The sequence below is a fragment of the Oryx dammah genome, unplaced genomic scaffold, assembly GCF_014754425.2.
Source record: "Oryx dammah isolate SB20612 unplaced genomic scaffold, SCBI_Odam_1.1 HiC_scaffold_7, whole genome shotgun sequence".
Taxonomy (NCBI): Eukaryota; Metazoa; Chordata; class Mammalia; order Artiodactyla; family Bovidae; genus Oryx; species Oryx dammah.
Genome location: NW_024070191.1, coordinates 18,586,626 through 18,603,208, shown reverse-complemented (window position 1 = coordinate 18,603,208; position 16,583 = coordinate 18,586,626). Strand labels below are relative to the sequence as shown.

At 40.9% G+C, this 16,583-nt stretch overlaps 1 protein-coding gene across 3 annotated transcripts in view; it reads left to right on the top strand.

Moving 5' to 3' along the window:
- SLC7A2 (solute carrier family 7 member 2) overlaps positions 1–16,583 on the top strand; it is a 70,319-nt gene that overhangs the window by 48,316 nt on the left and 5,420 nt on the right. The window contains exons 5-12 of one of the 3 annotated variants that reach the window (XM_040243150.1): positions 109–242; positions 2,072–2,301; positions 4,071–4,210; positions 4,466–4,602; positions 7,614–7,716; positions 10,144–10,349; positions 11,528–11,694; positions 12,660–12,768. In XM_040243150.1, the coding sequence (XP_040099084.1) occupies positions 109–242; positions 2,072–2,301; positions 4,071–4,210; positions 4,466–4,602; positions 7,614–7,716; positions 10,144–10,349; positions 11,528–11,694; positions 12,660–12,768 (1,226 nt within the window). The remainder of the gene's footprint in view (positions 1–108; positions 243–2,071; positions 2,302–4,070; positions 4,211–4,465; positions 4,603–7,613; positions 7,717–10,143; positions 10,350–11,527; positions 11,695–12,659; positions 12,769–16,583) is intronic. The other 2 variants (XM_040243149.1, XM_040243151.1) reach the window with 2 other exon arrangements.

The window sequence follows — 16,583 nt, the reverse complement described above, 5'->3', positions numbered from 1 at the left end:
CCAAGAGATGATGAGCTCAGTAACCTTCCAAGAATGGAGTCTGAGACAGATCTCTTGAATAAGCAGTTTTCTAGGAAAATGACATTCCAATGTGCTTCTCCTCCTCAGGGACCCACCTTCTGAAAATGGAACAAGCGTCTATGGGGCTGGTGGCTTTATGCCTTATGGCTTTGCAGGAACTTTGGCTGGGGCTGCAACCTGCTTTTATGCCTTTGTGGGATTTGACTGCATTGCAACAACTGGTAAGAGCAGAGTCTTGGCTCTGTGTAGAAGGCAAGAGTGTTCCTTGAACGACATGAGTACCCATCAATGACAACAGAAGGTCAAGGGAAGAGAGTGGAACTTGGGGTAATAAGGGCTTGTTCCAGACCCAGAAGTGGCCCCTGATGTATGAAAAGAAACTTAGTGAAACTCTCTGAGCTTGTTTCCATATTAGTAAAAATCAAGAGAGCAGAATCTACCCCTCAGATATAATGAAGGTTATCTAAGATATAGTATGGGTGTCCCAAGTGGCTCAGTGGTAAAGAATCCACCTGCCAAGCAGGAGACATGGGTTTGATACCTGGATCAGGAAGATCCCTTGGAGAAGGAACTGGCAACCCACTCCAGTGTTCTTGCCTGGGAAATCTCATGGACAGAGGAGCCTGGTGGGCTACAGTCCATGGGGTCCCTAAGATTCAGACACACCTGAGCGACTAAACACCAACAACAAAATATAATATATTATGAAAAATAGTGTGCAAGCTGTCAGCCACTTTATAAATGTTGGTTGTAATCAGTGCCTTTAATCTTTGGTCTGGAAGTGCTATCACAGTGAGTAACAAATGATGATCATGCTCTTAAATTGTTTCTTCTCTAATAGGGCAAAATTTGTTGTGATCGTTCTTTTTCTCTTTATCCAGTACAAAAAGTAATCATGTTACAGTCACTCCCTAGTGCTTCCTCCGGGTTCACAGTATTGCAGGGCCTTATAATTGACCATATTTTGGGTATTTCAAATGCCAACTCTTATTCGAAAGATCTCCAAAGTACTATTTTTTTTGAAACTAAAATTTAATATAAATCAATGCACTGAGTAGAAGTTTGTCTCCATATATATGGGAGCCTTCATAATTAAGGGCCTGTAGAATGCCATGTTTAATCTCCATGGATGAATCATTTTCTAAATGGATTAAGACCGCTTTTCTATCTCTAAACATTTTGTGGTGCTGGAATAGCATTCTTTCTGGAAGCAGGAAACTGACTTGCAGGATATCTTGCTTTCCTTTCTTGCCTCTGGGTTTTGATCAGCATAGGACCCTGAAGAAGAGAGAGAACTTCTTGTAGCATAGATGGAACAAGCTGAGAAAACAGAAAGGATAGAAGCTGAGCAGAATTACTACGAAGCAGAAGAAGAATTCATGTTTTACCTATTCATGTTTTTTTTTAATCTTTATTTTGTATTGAAGTATAGCTGATTAATAAAGTTGTGATTAAAAAAAACAACAACATTGTGATAATTTCAGGTGCACAGCAAAGGGACTTAGCCATACATACCCACATATGCATTCTCCCCACACTCTCCTCCCACCCAGGCTGCCACATAACACCGAGCAGAGGTCTCTGCGGTATGCAGTGTGTCCCTGTTGGTTATCCATTTTAAATATAGCAGCATGCACATGTCCATCCCAAGCTCCCTAACTGTCCCTTCCTCTGACTCTTCTCCCCTGGAAACCATAAGTTTTTTCTCTAAGCCTGTAAGTCAGTTTGGGGTTTTGTAAATAAATGAGTTCATTTGTAACATTTCTCTTTAGATTCTGTATATAAGGGATGTCATATGCTATTTCTCCTTCTCTGATTTACTTCACTCAGTATGAAAATCTCTAGGTCCATCCATGTTACTACAAGTGGCATTATGTCATTGTTTTTAATACTAAGTAATATTCCATTGTATGTGTATATCACATCTTTTTATCCATTCCTCTGCTGATGGACATTTAGGTTGCTTCTTTGTCTTGGCTGTTGTAAACAGTGCTGCAATAAACTAGCTGTGTTTTATTAAATATGCAATCTTTTGTTTATGTCTCCTTAGGCGAGGAAGTCCGGAATCCTCAGAAAGCTATTCCTATTGGAATTGTGGCGTCTCTGCTCGTTTGCTTTATGGCCTATTTTGGGGTCTCGGCAGCTTTAACACTGATGATGCCATACTGCCTCCTGGATGAGAAAAGCCCGCTTCCTGTGGCCTTCGAGTACGTTGGATGGGGGCCAGCCAAATACGTCGTTGCAGTGGGCTCCCTCTGCGCTTTGTCAACAAGGTACATCGCACTGTCTTTGGGGCAGGGCTGAGTGGGTTACTGCAGAGGTAGTTGGTGTCCACAGAATTGCTTTTGTATGTTTTAAAAACAATCCTAATAGAAACATATCATACAACTATATTCTCGGAATTGGTCACCCAGAATTGCTGTATCGAAATCTTAAGTGATAAAATCTTTTCCCCCTGAGCTGTTAAAAAGTCAGTGTTTCAAGATAATGATGGTCCAAGCTTCCAAGGATCTATATGGCATTTATGCGCATTTATGTATCTCATACATATTTGCATATGTATGTGTTGTAAAGCTTATTGTGAAACTTGACGGTACTTATACTGGTATGTTTCCCTGCTGGCGTTGGTGTTACTAGCAGTGCTACAGGCAACTGAGACCTTACATGCAGACTTGACATTTTTTGCTGTTTTTTTAAAATAGTGTAAGTCTGTGTGAGTGTAAACTATATGCTGTGGCATTGTTAAGTGTAAGGTGCTTTTTATTATGAAACACTGAAACTTTTTGTCTTAGCACTGATCAGAGTGAACTTGGTCTAGAAATAAAAATTACTGTTCTCAAGTTAATGGTGGAGATTTGTATACATCTGTGTGATAAGAATAGTTGAATCTCAAGTATTCAGATTTTCCGTAGCCGCTTATTTTAATATTTTATAATTCATTTCTCAAGTTTCCTGATCTGCTCACATTTTAACTTAACGTCATCATATTTCACTTGAGTGCTGTACTGGAGAGCACTGTTAAAAGAGAAAATTAATCTCTGCTTGATTACTAATTTTTTGAAGTGAAATTTTTCTAAAAGTCTGAAATTTTAAAAATAAATCTTTTTGTATAATTCATCAGCCTAGCTCTTTTATCCCCCCTCAAAGCCCTTTTTGTTTTTTTGTATTCAAGATAGTATTAAGGAGCAATCACAAATTACCTCTCGGATCCTCAGCCATCTGATAATATTAAGGTTTATTCTGAATAGTTTTAAAAATCTGAACTGTAAGGAGACTTTGTACCATAGTTTTAGAAGAGAGACAGGCTAAGATTTATTTGTGGCCAAGCTCAACCACGCTTTATTAAAAGATAAAGGAGATGGAGTTTAAAAAGTATATTGTACTTATTTTGTCTTAAATTGTAATTTTTTTTTACAACTTAATCATGTATGGAATGATGCAGTCAGTAAACACACAAGTAATTCAAAATAGCTAAAGCAAAATCATTTTCTTAAACTTCACTCTTACTAATGTTTAATTCAGGCTACTTCTGTGTACTAAATTTACAGTGAGTTCATCTTTTTTCCTTTTTCTATCTTGATTATCTTATGCTGAGAATTATTTCAAATTTGATAAAAAAAAATAATGGTAAAATGTATGTAAAAACATGTAATTATTGAATAAATGAAGTGACTAGATAGTATAAAATCAAATTGCTATATTTTCTATAATTATATATCAATTTATAAATTTTCTAAGTTAAAAATGTCTTAATGACATTATTATTTTTTTTAAGTCTTAATTACTTAGTTTTAATTCAGTAGTAATCATGGGCCAGCACAAATTCTTTGCAGCATTGTTTTTAGTCTGATAATTGTGCTGAGCAGATTATCTCTGAGAGTATAATGAATTGCACCGTGGTTAATATTTTTAAATACCCAATCATATTACATTTAAAAAATAACAAATAGCTGTGATGCTGAGTTTTATACAATGACTTAATTGCAGCTCTGTGATGTAATCTTGCATGAATGTGTTTGCCATACTGCATGTGTTTGCTTTTTATTCAGTCTTCTTGGATCCATTTTCCCAATGCCTCGTGTAATCTATGCTATGGCGGAGGATGGGTTGCTTTTCAAATGTCTAGCTCAAATCAATTCCAAAACGAAGACACCAATAATTGCTACTTTATCATCGGGTGCAGTGGCAGGTGAGAGAGAGTTGACTTTTATTAAGTAAAGGGGGATCTTTTTTCATCAAGGATTCTGGGGAAAAAATGGAAAATTAGGTGGTTTTCTGTTTTGACATGTATAAATATCAATAACTTTTCTGTGAATGTTTCCTATTTTGAACCTTTTTTTGGTATAGGTTCTGTACTTTAGTGTGTCCAGTCTTTACCTGTATAGACTCGTCTAGACTAATACTTGTAATAACTCACTGTGGATTATGGATTTTTCTGTTCTAGTCTTCTGGGTTCCATGTTTCCTTTACCCCGAATTCTGTTTGCCATGGCCCGGGATGGTTTACTGTTTAGATTTCTTGCCAGAGTGAGTAAGAGGCAGTCCCCAGTAGCTGCCACACTGACCGCAGGGGTCATTTCTGGTAAGCTTTACAAACATAGGATTCTTCAACATTAGACTTGAGCATTTTATGCACCTGCATGGACTTATAAAGCGGGTCTGCTTGCTGTGCATGTAAGTTGAAAACAAAATCGCTGGTAAATGAGGGAATGAACATTGGGATCACATCTGCAAATGGTGGTGGCGGTGGTCTACTGAAATTCGTAACTGACCCTTTGAGATTTGTTACCGTTTTGTTACGTTAACCTTTGGCACTTCTAACAAATGTGCAAAGGGTTACAGTGGTTCCTTATCATGTATCAAGTATTCAGTGCTTTTCAGATCTATGAAACAAGCCCATAAAATTGTATTATCAACACAAAAAATGTTAATTAAAGAATGATTACTTAATCCTTGAATTGTTAATTAAAAATAATGATTCAATATTTTGTTTGTTATCCAGGATATAAGTTGAATATTGCTAAATGGTCATAGGATTTTTGAAAATAGCTAAAGTTTACCCATTTTTAATTAAATATAAGAAATATCAAAGATAATTTGTACTTGGCCATTGTTATTACTGCCCTCAGTATGGTGGCTAACCCCACTTCCTGGGCCCATCATAGTTCTCTAAGAATTACTAATACCTATATTATCATAAACCCCAATAGGAATCTATTTTTCCTTTCAAGAGCTTTGATATTACATCATGTTTTCAAAAAAACAACTCCAGATGCCTACCATTTGGCATGTCATAATATCCATCAAAATGCTTTTGTCCAGATTCTGTTCCACATGAAAAGTTTCAGAGAATTTGCAGATTGAGAGAATGGCCTTAAAGGTGCTGTTACATGGAGCAAGAGAAGGACTTTAGCAAGCTTTAGAGATAAAATGGTAAACACTCTTAGTAGTATAAATTCAGACCAAAGATGATAATTTTGTCGAGGCTCTGAATTGTTGGGAATTAGATTACAGAATACTAATGCTTAATTATGTAGAAATAGGATTCTTTCAGAATCTAAGTATTTTCCTAAACAACTTCACTTTATAAAATGTTTTCTAATAAACTTGGCCCTTTATTAAGATGTATGGTGGGGGGTCAAAACACTTATTTTCTCAGTGCTTAGGATTTCTGCCCCCATAAAATGAAGTTTTCACTAGATGATGTAAGGCCTGCTTTATGATTAAACAGTGCATTGTGATATTAATGAAAGTTCAAAAATCTTGACAAAAGATAACATTTTATTTACTCCATAAAAGCTTTTATTTTTTTCCTGTAAAATCTTGCCCATTAATTCTCTATTATGTATTCAGAACTTTTAAAAATTTACCCTTCTTCCTTTAGGAAGAATTTAATTTAACAGCATAATAAGATATTGAAATTAATAATTAAAAGAAGATAATTATAGCATTTTTAATGTACTAAAACATTACATTTTTGCTATTTTGTAGTCTCACTTCTTGCTTGTTTTTAACTTAGAGAGCTTGTATGGATAATTTATCATTTTCTTCTGTTTTGGCTTCCTAAAACAGGTTATCTGTGATTCTTACAGGACCTTAAAATTGTAATCTAATGTGTAGCTATACTAGCAATGGAAATTGTTCAAAATAAGGCATGGGATGTATTTAAAGAAACAATGTAGGACTTCCCTGGCAGTCCCGTGGTTCAGACTTCGTCTTCCAATCCAGGAGCGTGGGCTTGATCCCCAGTCAGGGAGCTGAGGTTCCACATACCTGGGGGCTGAAACACGAAAACATAAAGTGGAAACAATATTGTAACACATTCAATAAAGACTTTTTAAATGGTCCACATAAAATCTAAAAACAAAAAATAAAAGGAAAAAATACTGTTTTAGAAGGGCCATAGGCATATTGGTTTAGCTGGAGCCTTCTTCTACCTGCAGTGCAGGAGACCTGGGTTGGATCTCTGGGTTGGAGATCCCTGGAGAAGGGCATGGCAACCCACTCCAGTATTTTTGCCTGGAGAATCCCATGGACAGAGGAGCCTGTTGGGCTACAGTCCATGGGGTCCAAAGAGTCAGACATGACTGAACGACTAACACGTACACACACCACTTCTACCCAGTGGTTGTAACCTTGCTAAGTTAGCCTGTCTGTTAAAAAAGAGTAATGATCCTATTAGGTTAAACCATGTGAAACTGCTGGGGTTTTATTAAAAAACAGTCAAATGTTGATCTATAAAGCTGAACCTAAATGATTGCCCCCATCTCATAGGACTATTGAATTGAAGGTAAATTGAGATCATAAAGATAGAAAGCTTGCTGAGATGTTTGGAGTGCCACATGAGTGGGGTGTGGTATTCTCTACTTATTATGATAAGGACAACTATTTGGTAAATTCCAGTTAATATCGTCACTGTTATTTGGTAAATTCCAGTTAATATCGTCACTATTTTAATGCTTCACCGGAGAAAAAAATTGCAAGCTACAAGTTAACTATTCAACTATGTGAAGTATACTTTGCCTCTTAACATTATTAGGGCTTGGAGGTAGCCCCAAATAGTTTAAATTTAGTCAGAGTGTGTGGTTTTAATTAGGATAGGATTTATATTCTATCTGAAGCATAATTTAATTGGACCTCATCCTGTCTAAGATATAACTCAGAATGCAGATGGAAATTAAAATGATTATGTAACATCTATAATGAAAGCTCTTCCATTTGAATTCTTTTATGTTTTTTTTTTTTTAAAGGAGCCTGCCAGTATTTCCTGGCAATGTTTTTTCTTCTGAAACATCAAAGGCGCATATTCTGTCATATAGTATTTTCACTCTTTGTCAGGCCAGTATTTTTTAAGTAATCAAAGTAGATGTATTTTGTACTTGATAGATCGCTGAGGGGTTTTGAAGTTTTATTAGCAGTGTATGACCTAAGGAACATCTTATTAACTATGAGAAATACACTTTCTGCACTTTACTTGACTTACCATTGGCACTAAAACAAAAAATTTCCCATCACCTTATCTCTGACTTTGCATCAGCTGTCTGGAATTTTCTCGCAGCTCTCTTCTTCACCCCTCTTTCTTTTCCCCAATAGCTGTGATGGCGTTCCTTTTTGACCTGAAGGCCCTCGTGGACATGATGTCCATTGGAACGCTTCTGGCCTACTCTCTGGTTGCAGCCTGTGTTCTCATCCTCAGGTGAGTTGTCCTCCTTGCCAGATGGGTCTGAAGGGTGCGTGTCAGTTGAGGCCCAGGAAAGAAAGACAGTTAGGGCTCACTGGCCTTGTTTTCACGGAGTTAGCTGTCTCACAGAAGTGAGGGGCCATGGGCACACAAACGTGAATACAAAGCATAGTTAGCATACTTGGTCCTTAAGCAAACAAATACAGCTGGTAATTATCAATAGGTTGGCCTAATTAATCTATGTGAACAACAAATTCTCATAATGCATAGAAACACTTTAGAATACTGTATTTTTAGTCCTAGTGATTCAGCTGCTAAGCTCTTAGGCTAAAGATTCAATCTTTTTCTGTGGCCGAGTCCCTTTGCTGTTCACCTGAAACTGTCAGAATGTTGGTAACTGGCTGTGCTGGTGCTTAGTCACTAAATCGTGTCCAACTCTTTGGGATCCCATGGACTATAACCCTCCAGATTCTGCTATCCATGGGATATTCCAGGCAAGAATACTGCAGTGGGTTGCCATATCCTCCTCCAGGGACTCTTCCTGACCCACATCTCCTACATCAGCAGGCGGATTCTTTTACCACTGACCCACCTGGGAAGCCCTAACCGGCTCTGCCCCAATGTAATATAGTGATAGTGAAGTCGCTCAGTCATGTGTAACTCTTTGCGACCCCATGGACTGTAGCCTACCAGGCTCCTCCGACCATGGGATTTTCCAGGCAAGAGTACTGGAGTGGGTTGCCATTTTCTTCTCCGGGGGATCTTCCCAACCTGGGTCTCCTGCATTACATGCAGATTCTTTACCGAGCTCCTAGGGAAGCCCCCCAATATAAAATAAAGATTTAATCAATGCAAAGGATGTTCATGGAAAAGGTAGTTTACGATAGTGAAAAAGTTGAACTAAGTGAATATCAATAGTATATCAGTCAGTTCAGTTGTGTCTCAGTGACAAGGCCAGTGAGCCCAAAACATAAAGTGGAAGCAATATTAGTGAAGTTGCTCAGTCGTGTCCGACTCTTTGCAACCCCATGGACTGCAGCACACCAGGCTTCCCTATCAATAGTATAATAATTAATAAATAAACAATAAGGTCCTACTGTATAGCACAGGAAACTATATTCAGTATCCCATAATAAACCATAATAGAAAAGCATATGAAAAAGGATATATATATATATATATATATAAACTGAAACACTTTGCTGTACACCAAAAACTAACACAGCATTATAAATCAACTATACTTCAGTTAAAAAAATAGAATAGTTACATAAGTACATTTATTCAGGAGACTGTTCTACAGCAAATAAAAGTACATTTATTCAGGAGACTGTTCTACAGACATTTAATTATATGGAGAGATATATCAGTTTCTGTATGCAAAGCTATATGTAGCATCTGAATTTATTTAACTACCATACATTTGCACACAAAAAATGATTTTTGCAAATATATACACATATTTGCATTTTTAACTGGCTGAAATTGTAATAAAATGCTAACAGTGATTCACACTGAATGTTATGGATGATTTTGATTTTCTTTTGCATGCTTTTGTGTATTTTTTCACAGTGAGCATATTTCTTCTTTAGATGGGGGACAAATATTACTTTTAAATTTAAGCAAAAGCTTCTCGGAAGATCCCACTGGGGAGACCAGGGCAGATGTTGGGAGCTAAAGCAGGCTGTTATCTTGACACCAGCCAAAGAGGAAGAGGATCAGTAATAAAGGAGAATGGGTGGGAGGTGGCTGATGAGGGAGATGAGACCAGGGAGGGAGGCTGCAGTGAGACCTTCCAATACCAAACTGAAGGCTGCATATTATATTACCCTGTGCGTGCGTGTGTGCTAAATCGCTTCAGTCATGTCTGACTGTTTGCAACCCCATGGACTGTAGCCCGCCAGGCTCCTCTGTCCATGGGATTCTGCAGTCAAGCATACTGGAGTGGACTGCCTTGTCCTCCTCCAGGGGATCTTCCTGACCCAGGGATCGAACCTGCGTCTCCTGCAGCTCCTACCTTGCAGGTGGACTCTTTACTGCTGAGCCACGTGGGAAGCCCATGTTACCCTGTAGCTGATGTTTAACCAGGGTTTCTGTTAACAGGGTTGCTGTTTTCATGAACGGCATCTTCTTTGAACATAGATAATTCCAGAGTAATCGTTTATCGTCACAGATGCCGCACTTTAAAATGTAACTCTCTTCGGCACCTAATGTATATAACTTTCTAATCAAGTGGCTATCAGGAGATTCAGAGTTGCTGCAGGTATTTTGCTGAGCATGTGTGTGACCTGGCTCAGCCACCCTGAGGCTGCAGCCACAAGACGTGTGCATTTACTGCAACAGCCGTGAATGGAAATGTCTCCATTAGAGTTTGAGGTGCTTGTTTCATTTGGACCAAGTGTTTGTTTGAGAATAAGGACACACACTTTTACTTGGGAATAGGTACCAGCCTGGCTTATCTTACGAGCAACCCAAGTACTGTTCTGAGAAAGAAGCTCTGGGATCGTGCACCAACAGAACCTCCAAAAGTGAGTCTCAGGACACCATGCTGCCAGGGCAGGGCTTCAGCCTGCGAACCCTCTTCAGCCCCTCGCTTCTGCCCACAAAACAGTCTGCGTCTCTTGTCAGCTTTCTGGTAGGATTCCTGGGTAAGTTCCCTCACCGTATTCCTTATGAAGACCCAGTGGGTGTGTGGGGGTGGAGCAGGTATGATGTGAAAGAGGATGAAAAAACATGTTACACTGCGCTCAGTCCTGAAATGTTTACCTAAGGGGTCACTGGCCACTTCCTTGTGTTAGCAGGATAAATCGATGGTATATTGGTAATTGAAGAAGAAAGGAAGAAATTCCCTAGGGCAGGGGTCCCCAGCCTCTGGGATCTAATGCCTGATGATCCGAGGGGGAGCTGATGTGACAGTAATAGAGATAAAGTGCACAGTAAATGTAATACACTTGAATCATCCGCAAACCATCCCCTACCGTCCGTGGAAGAATTGTCTTCCGTGAAACTGGTCTCTGATGCCAGAAAGGTTGGGAGCTGCCGCCCTGAGGTGAGAGTGGCAGAAGTACAAAATTGGTCCATTTCGTGAGCCACGAGGGCTCTTTCTGTGGGAAGCGAAGTGCACCTGCCCATGACTGAGCTGGGACCCAGGGAGCGTGGGAGGCCGTACTGCAGACCTGCTTGCTCCCCCCAGTGACATAATCAAGTGTATTTTCAGCAACATTTATTGATGTGCCAGGAACCCCGCTGGGTACTTGGGATGTCAGGAAAGATGGTCCTTGCTCTCACTGGACAGCCTCATTGGTGGCAAGCTAAGGGCAGTTCAGGTTTCTCTGAGAGCACACAGGAGGGACCCCTAATTCAGACTCGATGATCAGAGATCGTCTGGGTAGGCAGTGATGCCACTCTCTGAAACAGGAAGAAAAGGTGCAGATCGTGTATTATTTGTTTACATGAACAGTGTGTACAACAGCTGAACACAAACAGACTTGCTTTCCCCGTTGGGAAAAAAGGACACTAGCCACCCTGGATAACATTCCATCAGTCCAGGTGATCTCATCTGAGACTGGCAGGAAGGCAGGATGGCAGAACCCAGAGTGGAGGCTGACTCCTAAGGAGGAGACAGTCATGAGTAAGCGAAGTCACGGAAATCAGGCATTTCCTAAGTCACGGAAATCAGGCATTTCTTTCCAAAATAGAAATGAAGAATCTTAGTATTTGGCAAAGTAGATATATAAAGAACTTCATATCAAAATAGACTTTGAATGAAGGGGTCTGAGTGAAGGTCATGTGCTGGTTTTGTTTCACGAACATGTCATCTCCGCAGCATTCCTCATCCTGGGCCTGAGTGTTCTGACCACGCACAGCGTCCACACCATTGCCAGACTGGAAGCATGGAGCCTGGCTCTCCTCGTGCTGTTCCTTGTTCTCTGTGTTGCCATCGTGCTCATCATCTGGAGGCAGCCCCAGAATCAGCAGAAAGTAGCCTTTATGGTATGTGTCATGAGGATTCATGATCCTAAATATTATGCATGTTTTCTCTTGTATGTTAGTTTTTGTGACTTGTTTCTTTCTTTTTTAAAAAAAATTAAAAAAGCACTTTTATTATGTTAACCAGTGAACAAGAGTGTCACAGTCCTTTGGGATGTTCCTTTTTGTCTTAAGTGTTCTTTTCAAAAACTTGAGTGTGCTCCTAGTACATTATTCTATATAATAGTAAACAAATTTCTTGTTCAGTACTCTAAAGCATCAGAAAAATAACTAGAATATTTTAGAAATTCAGGAAGGTCCCCACACCCAAAGCCCTTCCACTGTGAAGTGAAGTTATTCTGTCCCATTTGAACTAAGAGCAGAATTTAGCTTGAAGAGGGCTTCCTGGAAGAATCCCCCTGAGATCCCAAGAGTAGTCAGAGTTCCAGTGGCATGCCCTGCTGATATCAGAATGAAACCAGGAAACCCTAAACTAATCCCTGAAACCTACTGCATCTTGGTGGTAATGCAGGTGTTAGTGGCTGGATAACCCTCTGTAGCTTTGGGCTGCAGTAAACAATGGGAAATACGGGGCTCTTTTTAGTATTCTCTAGACGTTATTTAGTCACTAAGTCGTGTCTGATTCTCTTGCAACCCCATGGACTGTAGCCGGCTGGGCTTCTCTGTCCATGGAATTCTCTAGGCAAGAATGCTGGTTGCCATTCCCTTTTCCAGGGGAATCTTCCCAACCCAGGGATCGAACCCAGGTCTCCCACATTACAGGTGGATTCTTTACCATTGAGCCACCTGGGAAGCCCATTCTCTAGATAAGTAGTTTTTGTTCAAGTTGTTCTTTTTTGAGAATATAATCTTACTGACACACTGTGACAGTATCTATGTATGTCAAATTAGTTGCCACCATGTCAAAACAATTTGAGGAATGTGTTTTAAAATTTGAGTATATTTAAGAAGATACTTTCCCTCCTTAGGTTCCATTCTTACCGTTCCTGCCAGCCTTCAGCATCCTGGTGAACATTTACCTGATGGTCCAGTTGAGTGCAGACACCTGGATCCGATTTAGCGTCTGGATGGCGCTTGGTGGGTCTTCTCCTGTTTTAACTTTCTGAACGTGGGCTCTCTCTTTCCCATGTCGTATGCCGTTTCAGAAAAATGCATTCAGAGAAACATTGGTTTCCTCCTTTCCCAAGTTTTAGAATACCTGAGTGTCTACTTTTCCAAATGTTTTCCAAATACTTTTTAAAAATTAAATTGCTGCAGTAACCCTGTAAAACTCTGTAGATCCTATTTTTTCTAACTTCTTGAGTGAGAAAAATGAAGCCCCCCCACCAAAAGTCCAGGGATCTGATTTGCAAGTGGCACCCCTAAAATCTGATTACAGAGCCAGTTCCTTCCAGAGCATCCTTGAATTTCTGGCAAAATTTTGAATGAGCTAATTGCAAGAAATTTCTTTTCTGATACCTGAATGTCTTTTATTAGACCCTTGGGGTGGAATTTGACCTTACATACTGTGAGTGAGCTTATTTACGTCTACACTGCTTCCGTTGTCAGCATGAATTCTTCAGGGTCTTGTGTGAAAGCTGACTTGTAAATTCAGAGTTTAACTTCGTTGTAACTGGTGGCCTGAGAAGTTTGAGAGTTTGTGCTTTTTGACGGTCCTCCTATTGGCATAATGAGTCTCAACTCGCTTGTGTATGTGTGTGTTTGCTTTGGCTATAAATTAACTTCATTTCAGTATCAAGCCACCAACCCCCTTGAGCCAATGGGAGGTTTAACCTAGTTGGTCTTCCCCTCCCCCCACAGCCGCACTAGTTTTGCCCATTTTGGGGGGGAGATCTGACATGGTGCCAAGGAATTGGGGTGGATCAAAGGTTATCCACCCACACAGGTTGCACTGGGGCATTCTGTCCCTGCGGCCGCTCCTGGCAGGCGGCTGTGTCTTATCAGGGCCAGGATCCTGATGGGAGTCCCCTGCCACTCGGCTGTGCCCTCCGGGATGAACCACAGAGTCATTCCTTCGGGGTCTCACCACCTCCCCCGGGGCTGCCAGGAAGCCAAGCCCAAACCCCGGGGCACAGGAAGCGGAACTCTCTCCCCTCCTCGGAGCCCAGAAGACTGTACTCTGGCGGAGAGCTTCCCCACGCTCCTCCCTTTCCGCACACCACTGCCTCTTTCCTCAGCTGTTGCTCCCTGAAGCTCAGTCGTGTGCTTATCCGTGGTGAAGGGTGGCAACTACAGGACCAGACTCCCGTGTCTCAGTCCTCCCCTGCTGTTTGTTAGCCGTGCCGCCTGGGTCACGTTCCACCCCTGCTTCTAAGTGCCTCGGTTTCTTTGTAAAATGGTGGCATCACTACCTTTATTTGAGGACAGAAAGGCTAGCTCACCAAACCTCTAAGGGCATGAGAGGAGATAGAACCAGTTCTAACAACTGTACATGCCAAAATACGCATTGGTGGCCTGCTTCCCATTACTTTACATGGGAAAACTATAATGCATTTCACATCAACCCAGAACTCACAGTCAACTTTTAAAATTATAGCTAAAACACAGCAAAAATGCCTACATATCCTGTGAGAATACTTAAAACCTTTCCCCTCTGATCCTCAGTCAGTGTGGTTGTTAATGAACAGTTGCTTTGCACATAGTTATTCATCCTCTCCTGGTGACAGTAATGTGTGTAAGGCACACCCATGTTCCCTGCTCACACAGGGTGTGTGCGTATGTTGCCACTTTGGTCGTGTCCATCTCTTTGCACCCCCGTGGCCTATAGCCCGTCAGGCCCCTCTGCCCTTGGGCTTCTCCAGATGAGAATACTGGAGTGGGTTGCCATGCCCTCCTCCAGGGGATCTTCCCAACCCCGGGACCAAACCCCAGGTCTCCAGCATCGCAGACAGATTCTTTACCCACCAAGCCACCTGGGAAGCCCATTCACACAGGACATGTTTTCCAAAATATCTGACTGTGTCTCCAATAATCCAGCACTTGTATTTGGGGAGTATTTGAGACTTTTCCCTATATATCCTTTTGTTTAAAGTATAGTGTTAACTTTTGAGGAGGTAAATATTTTTTTACATAAAATTTCAAAAATATTTATTGAGAAGAACATGCATGTTCAGTTCAGTTCAGTCACTCAGTCGTGTCTGACTCTTTGCAATCCCACACATTGCAACACGCCAGGCCTCCCTGTCCTTCACCAACTCTCGAAGCTTGCTCAAACTCATGTCCATCGAGTCAGTGATGCCATCCAACCATCTCATCCTCTGTCGTCCCATTCTCCTCCCACCCTCAATCTTTCCCAGTATCTGGGTCTTTTCAAATGAGTCAGCTCTTCACGTCAAGTGGCCAAAGTATTGGAGCTTCAGCTTCAACATCAGTCCTTCCAATGAACACCCAGGACTGATCTCCTTTAGGTTGGATCTCCTTGCAGTCCAAGGGACTCTCAAGAGTCTTCTCCAACACCACAGTTCGAAAGCATCAGTTCTTCGGTGCTCAGTTTTCTTCATTGTCCAACTCTCACATCCATACATTATCACTGGAAAAATCATAGCCTTGACTAGATGGACATTTGTTGGCAAAGTAATGTCTCTGCTTTTCAATATGCTATCTAGGTTGGTCATAACTTCCCTTTCAAGGAGTAAGTGTCTTTTAATTTCATGACTGAAGTCACCGTCTGCAGTGATTTTGGAGCCCAAAAAAATAAAGTCTGACACTGTTTCCCCATCTATTTGCCATGAAGTGATGGGACTGGATGCCATGATCTTCATTTTCTGAATGTTGAGCTTTAAGCCAACTTTTTCACTCTCCTCTTTCACTTTCATCAAGAGGCTCTTTAGGTCTTTTTCACTTTCTGCCATAAGGGCGGTGCCATCTGCATATCTGAGGTTATTGATATTTCTCCCGGCAATCTGGATTCCAGCTTGTACTTCCTCCAGCCCAGCGTTTCTCCTGATGTACTCTGCGTGTAATTTAAATAAGCAGGGTGACAATATACAGCCTTGATGTACTCCTTTTCCTTTGGAACCAGTCCATTGTTCCATGTCCAGTTCTAACTGTTGCTTTCTGACCTGCATATGGGGTTCTCAAGAGACAGGTCAGGTGGTCTGGTATTCCCATCTCTTTCAGAATTTTCCACAGTTTATTGTGATCCACACAGTCAAAGGCTTTGGCATAGTCAACAAAGCAGAAATAGATGTTTTTCTGGAACTCTCTTGCTTTCTCGATGATCCAGCGGATGTTGGCAATTTGATTTCTGGTTCCTCTGCCTTTTCTAAAACCAGCTTGAACATCAGGAAGTTCACGGTTCACGTATTGCTGAAGCCTGCCTTGGAGAATTTTGAGCATTACTTTACTAGCGTGTGAGATGAGTGCAATTGTGCAGTAGTTCGAGCATTCTTTGGCATTGCCTTTCTTTGGGATTGGAATGAAAACTGACCTTTTCCAGTCCTGTGGCCACTGCTGAGTTTTCCAAATTTGCTGGCATATTGAGTGCAGCACTTTCACAGCATCATCTTTTGGGATTTGAAATAGCTCAACTGGAATTCCATCACCTCCACTAGCTTTGTTCATAGTGATGCTTCCTAAGGCCCACTTGACTTCACCTTCCAGGATTGCAATATTGCATATACAGATTACACGTTAAAAATGAAGAAGCACTTTCTACTGGGAAGATGTTTGTTAGCGACCTTGCATGGGATATGCTGTACTTGCATTCTGCCCTTTTAAAATAGCACAGAAAGAGAAGGGACGGAAGATCCTATTATGTTCTATATTAAATTTTCCACATACAGGAGGGGGCATATGTGTGTGTGTGTGTGTGTGTGTGTGTGTGTACGTATATATGTGTGTGTGTATATATATACCAGTGGCTGATTGATGTCAGTGTGTGGCAGAGGCCA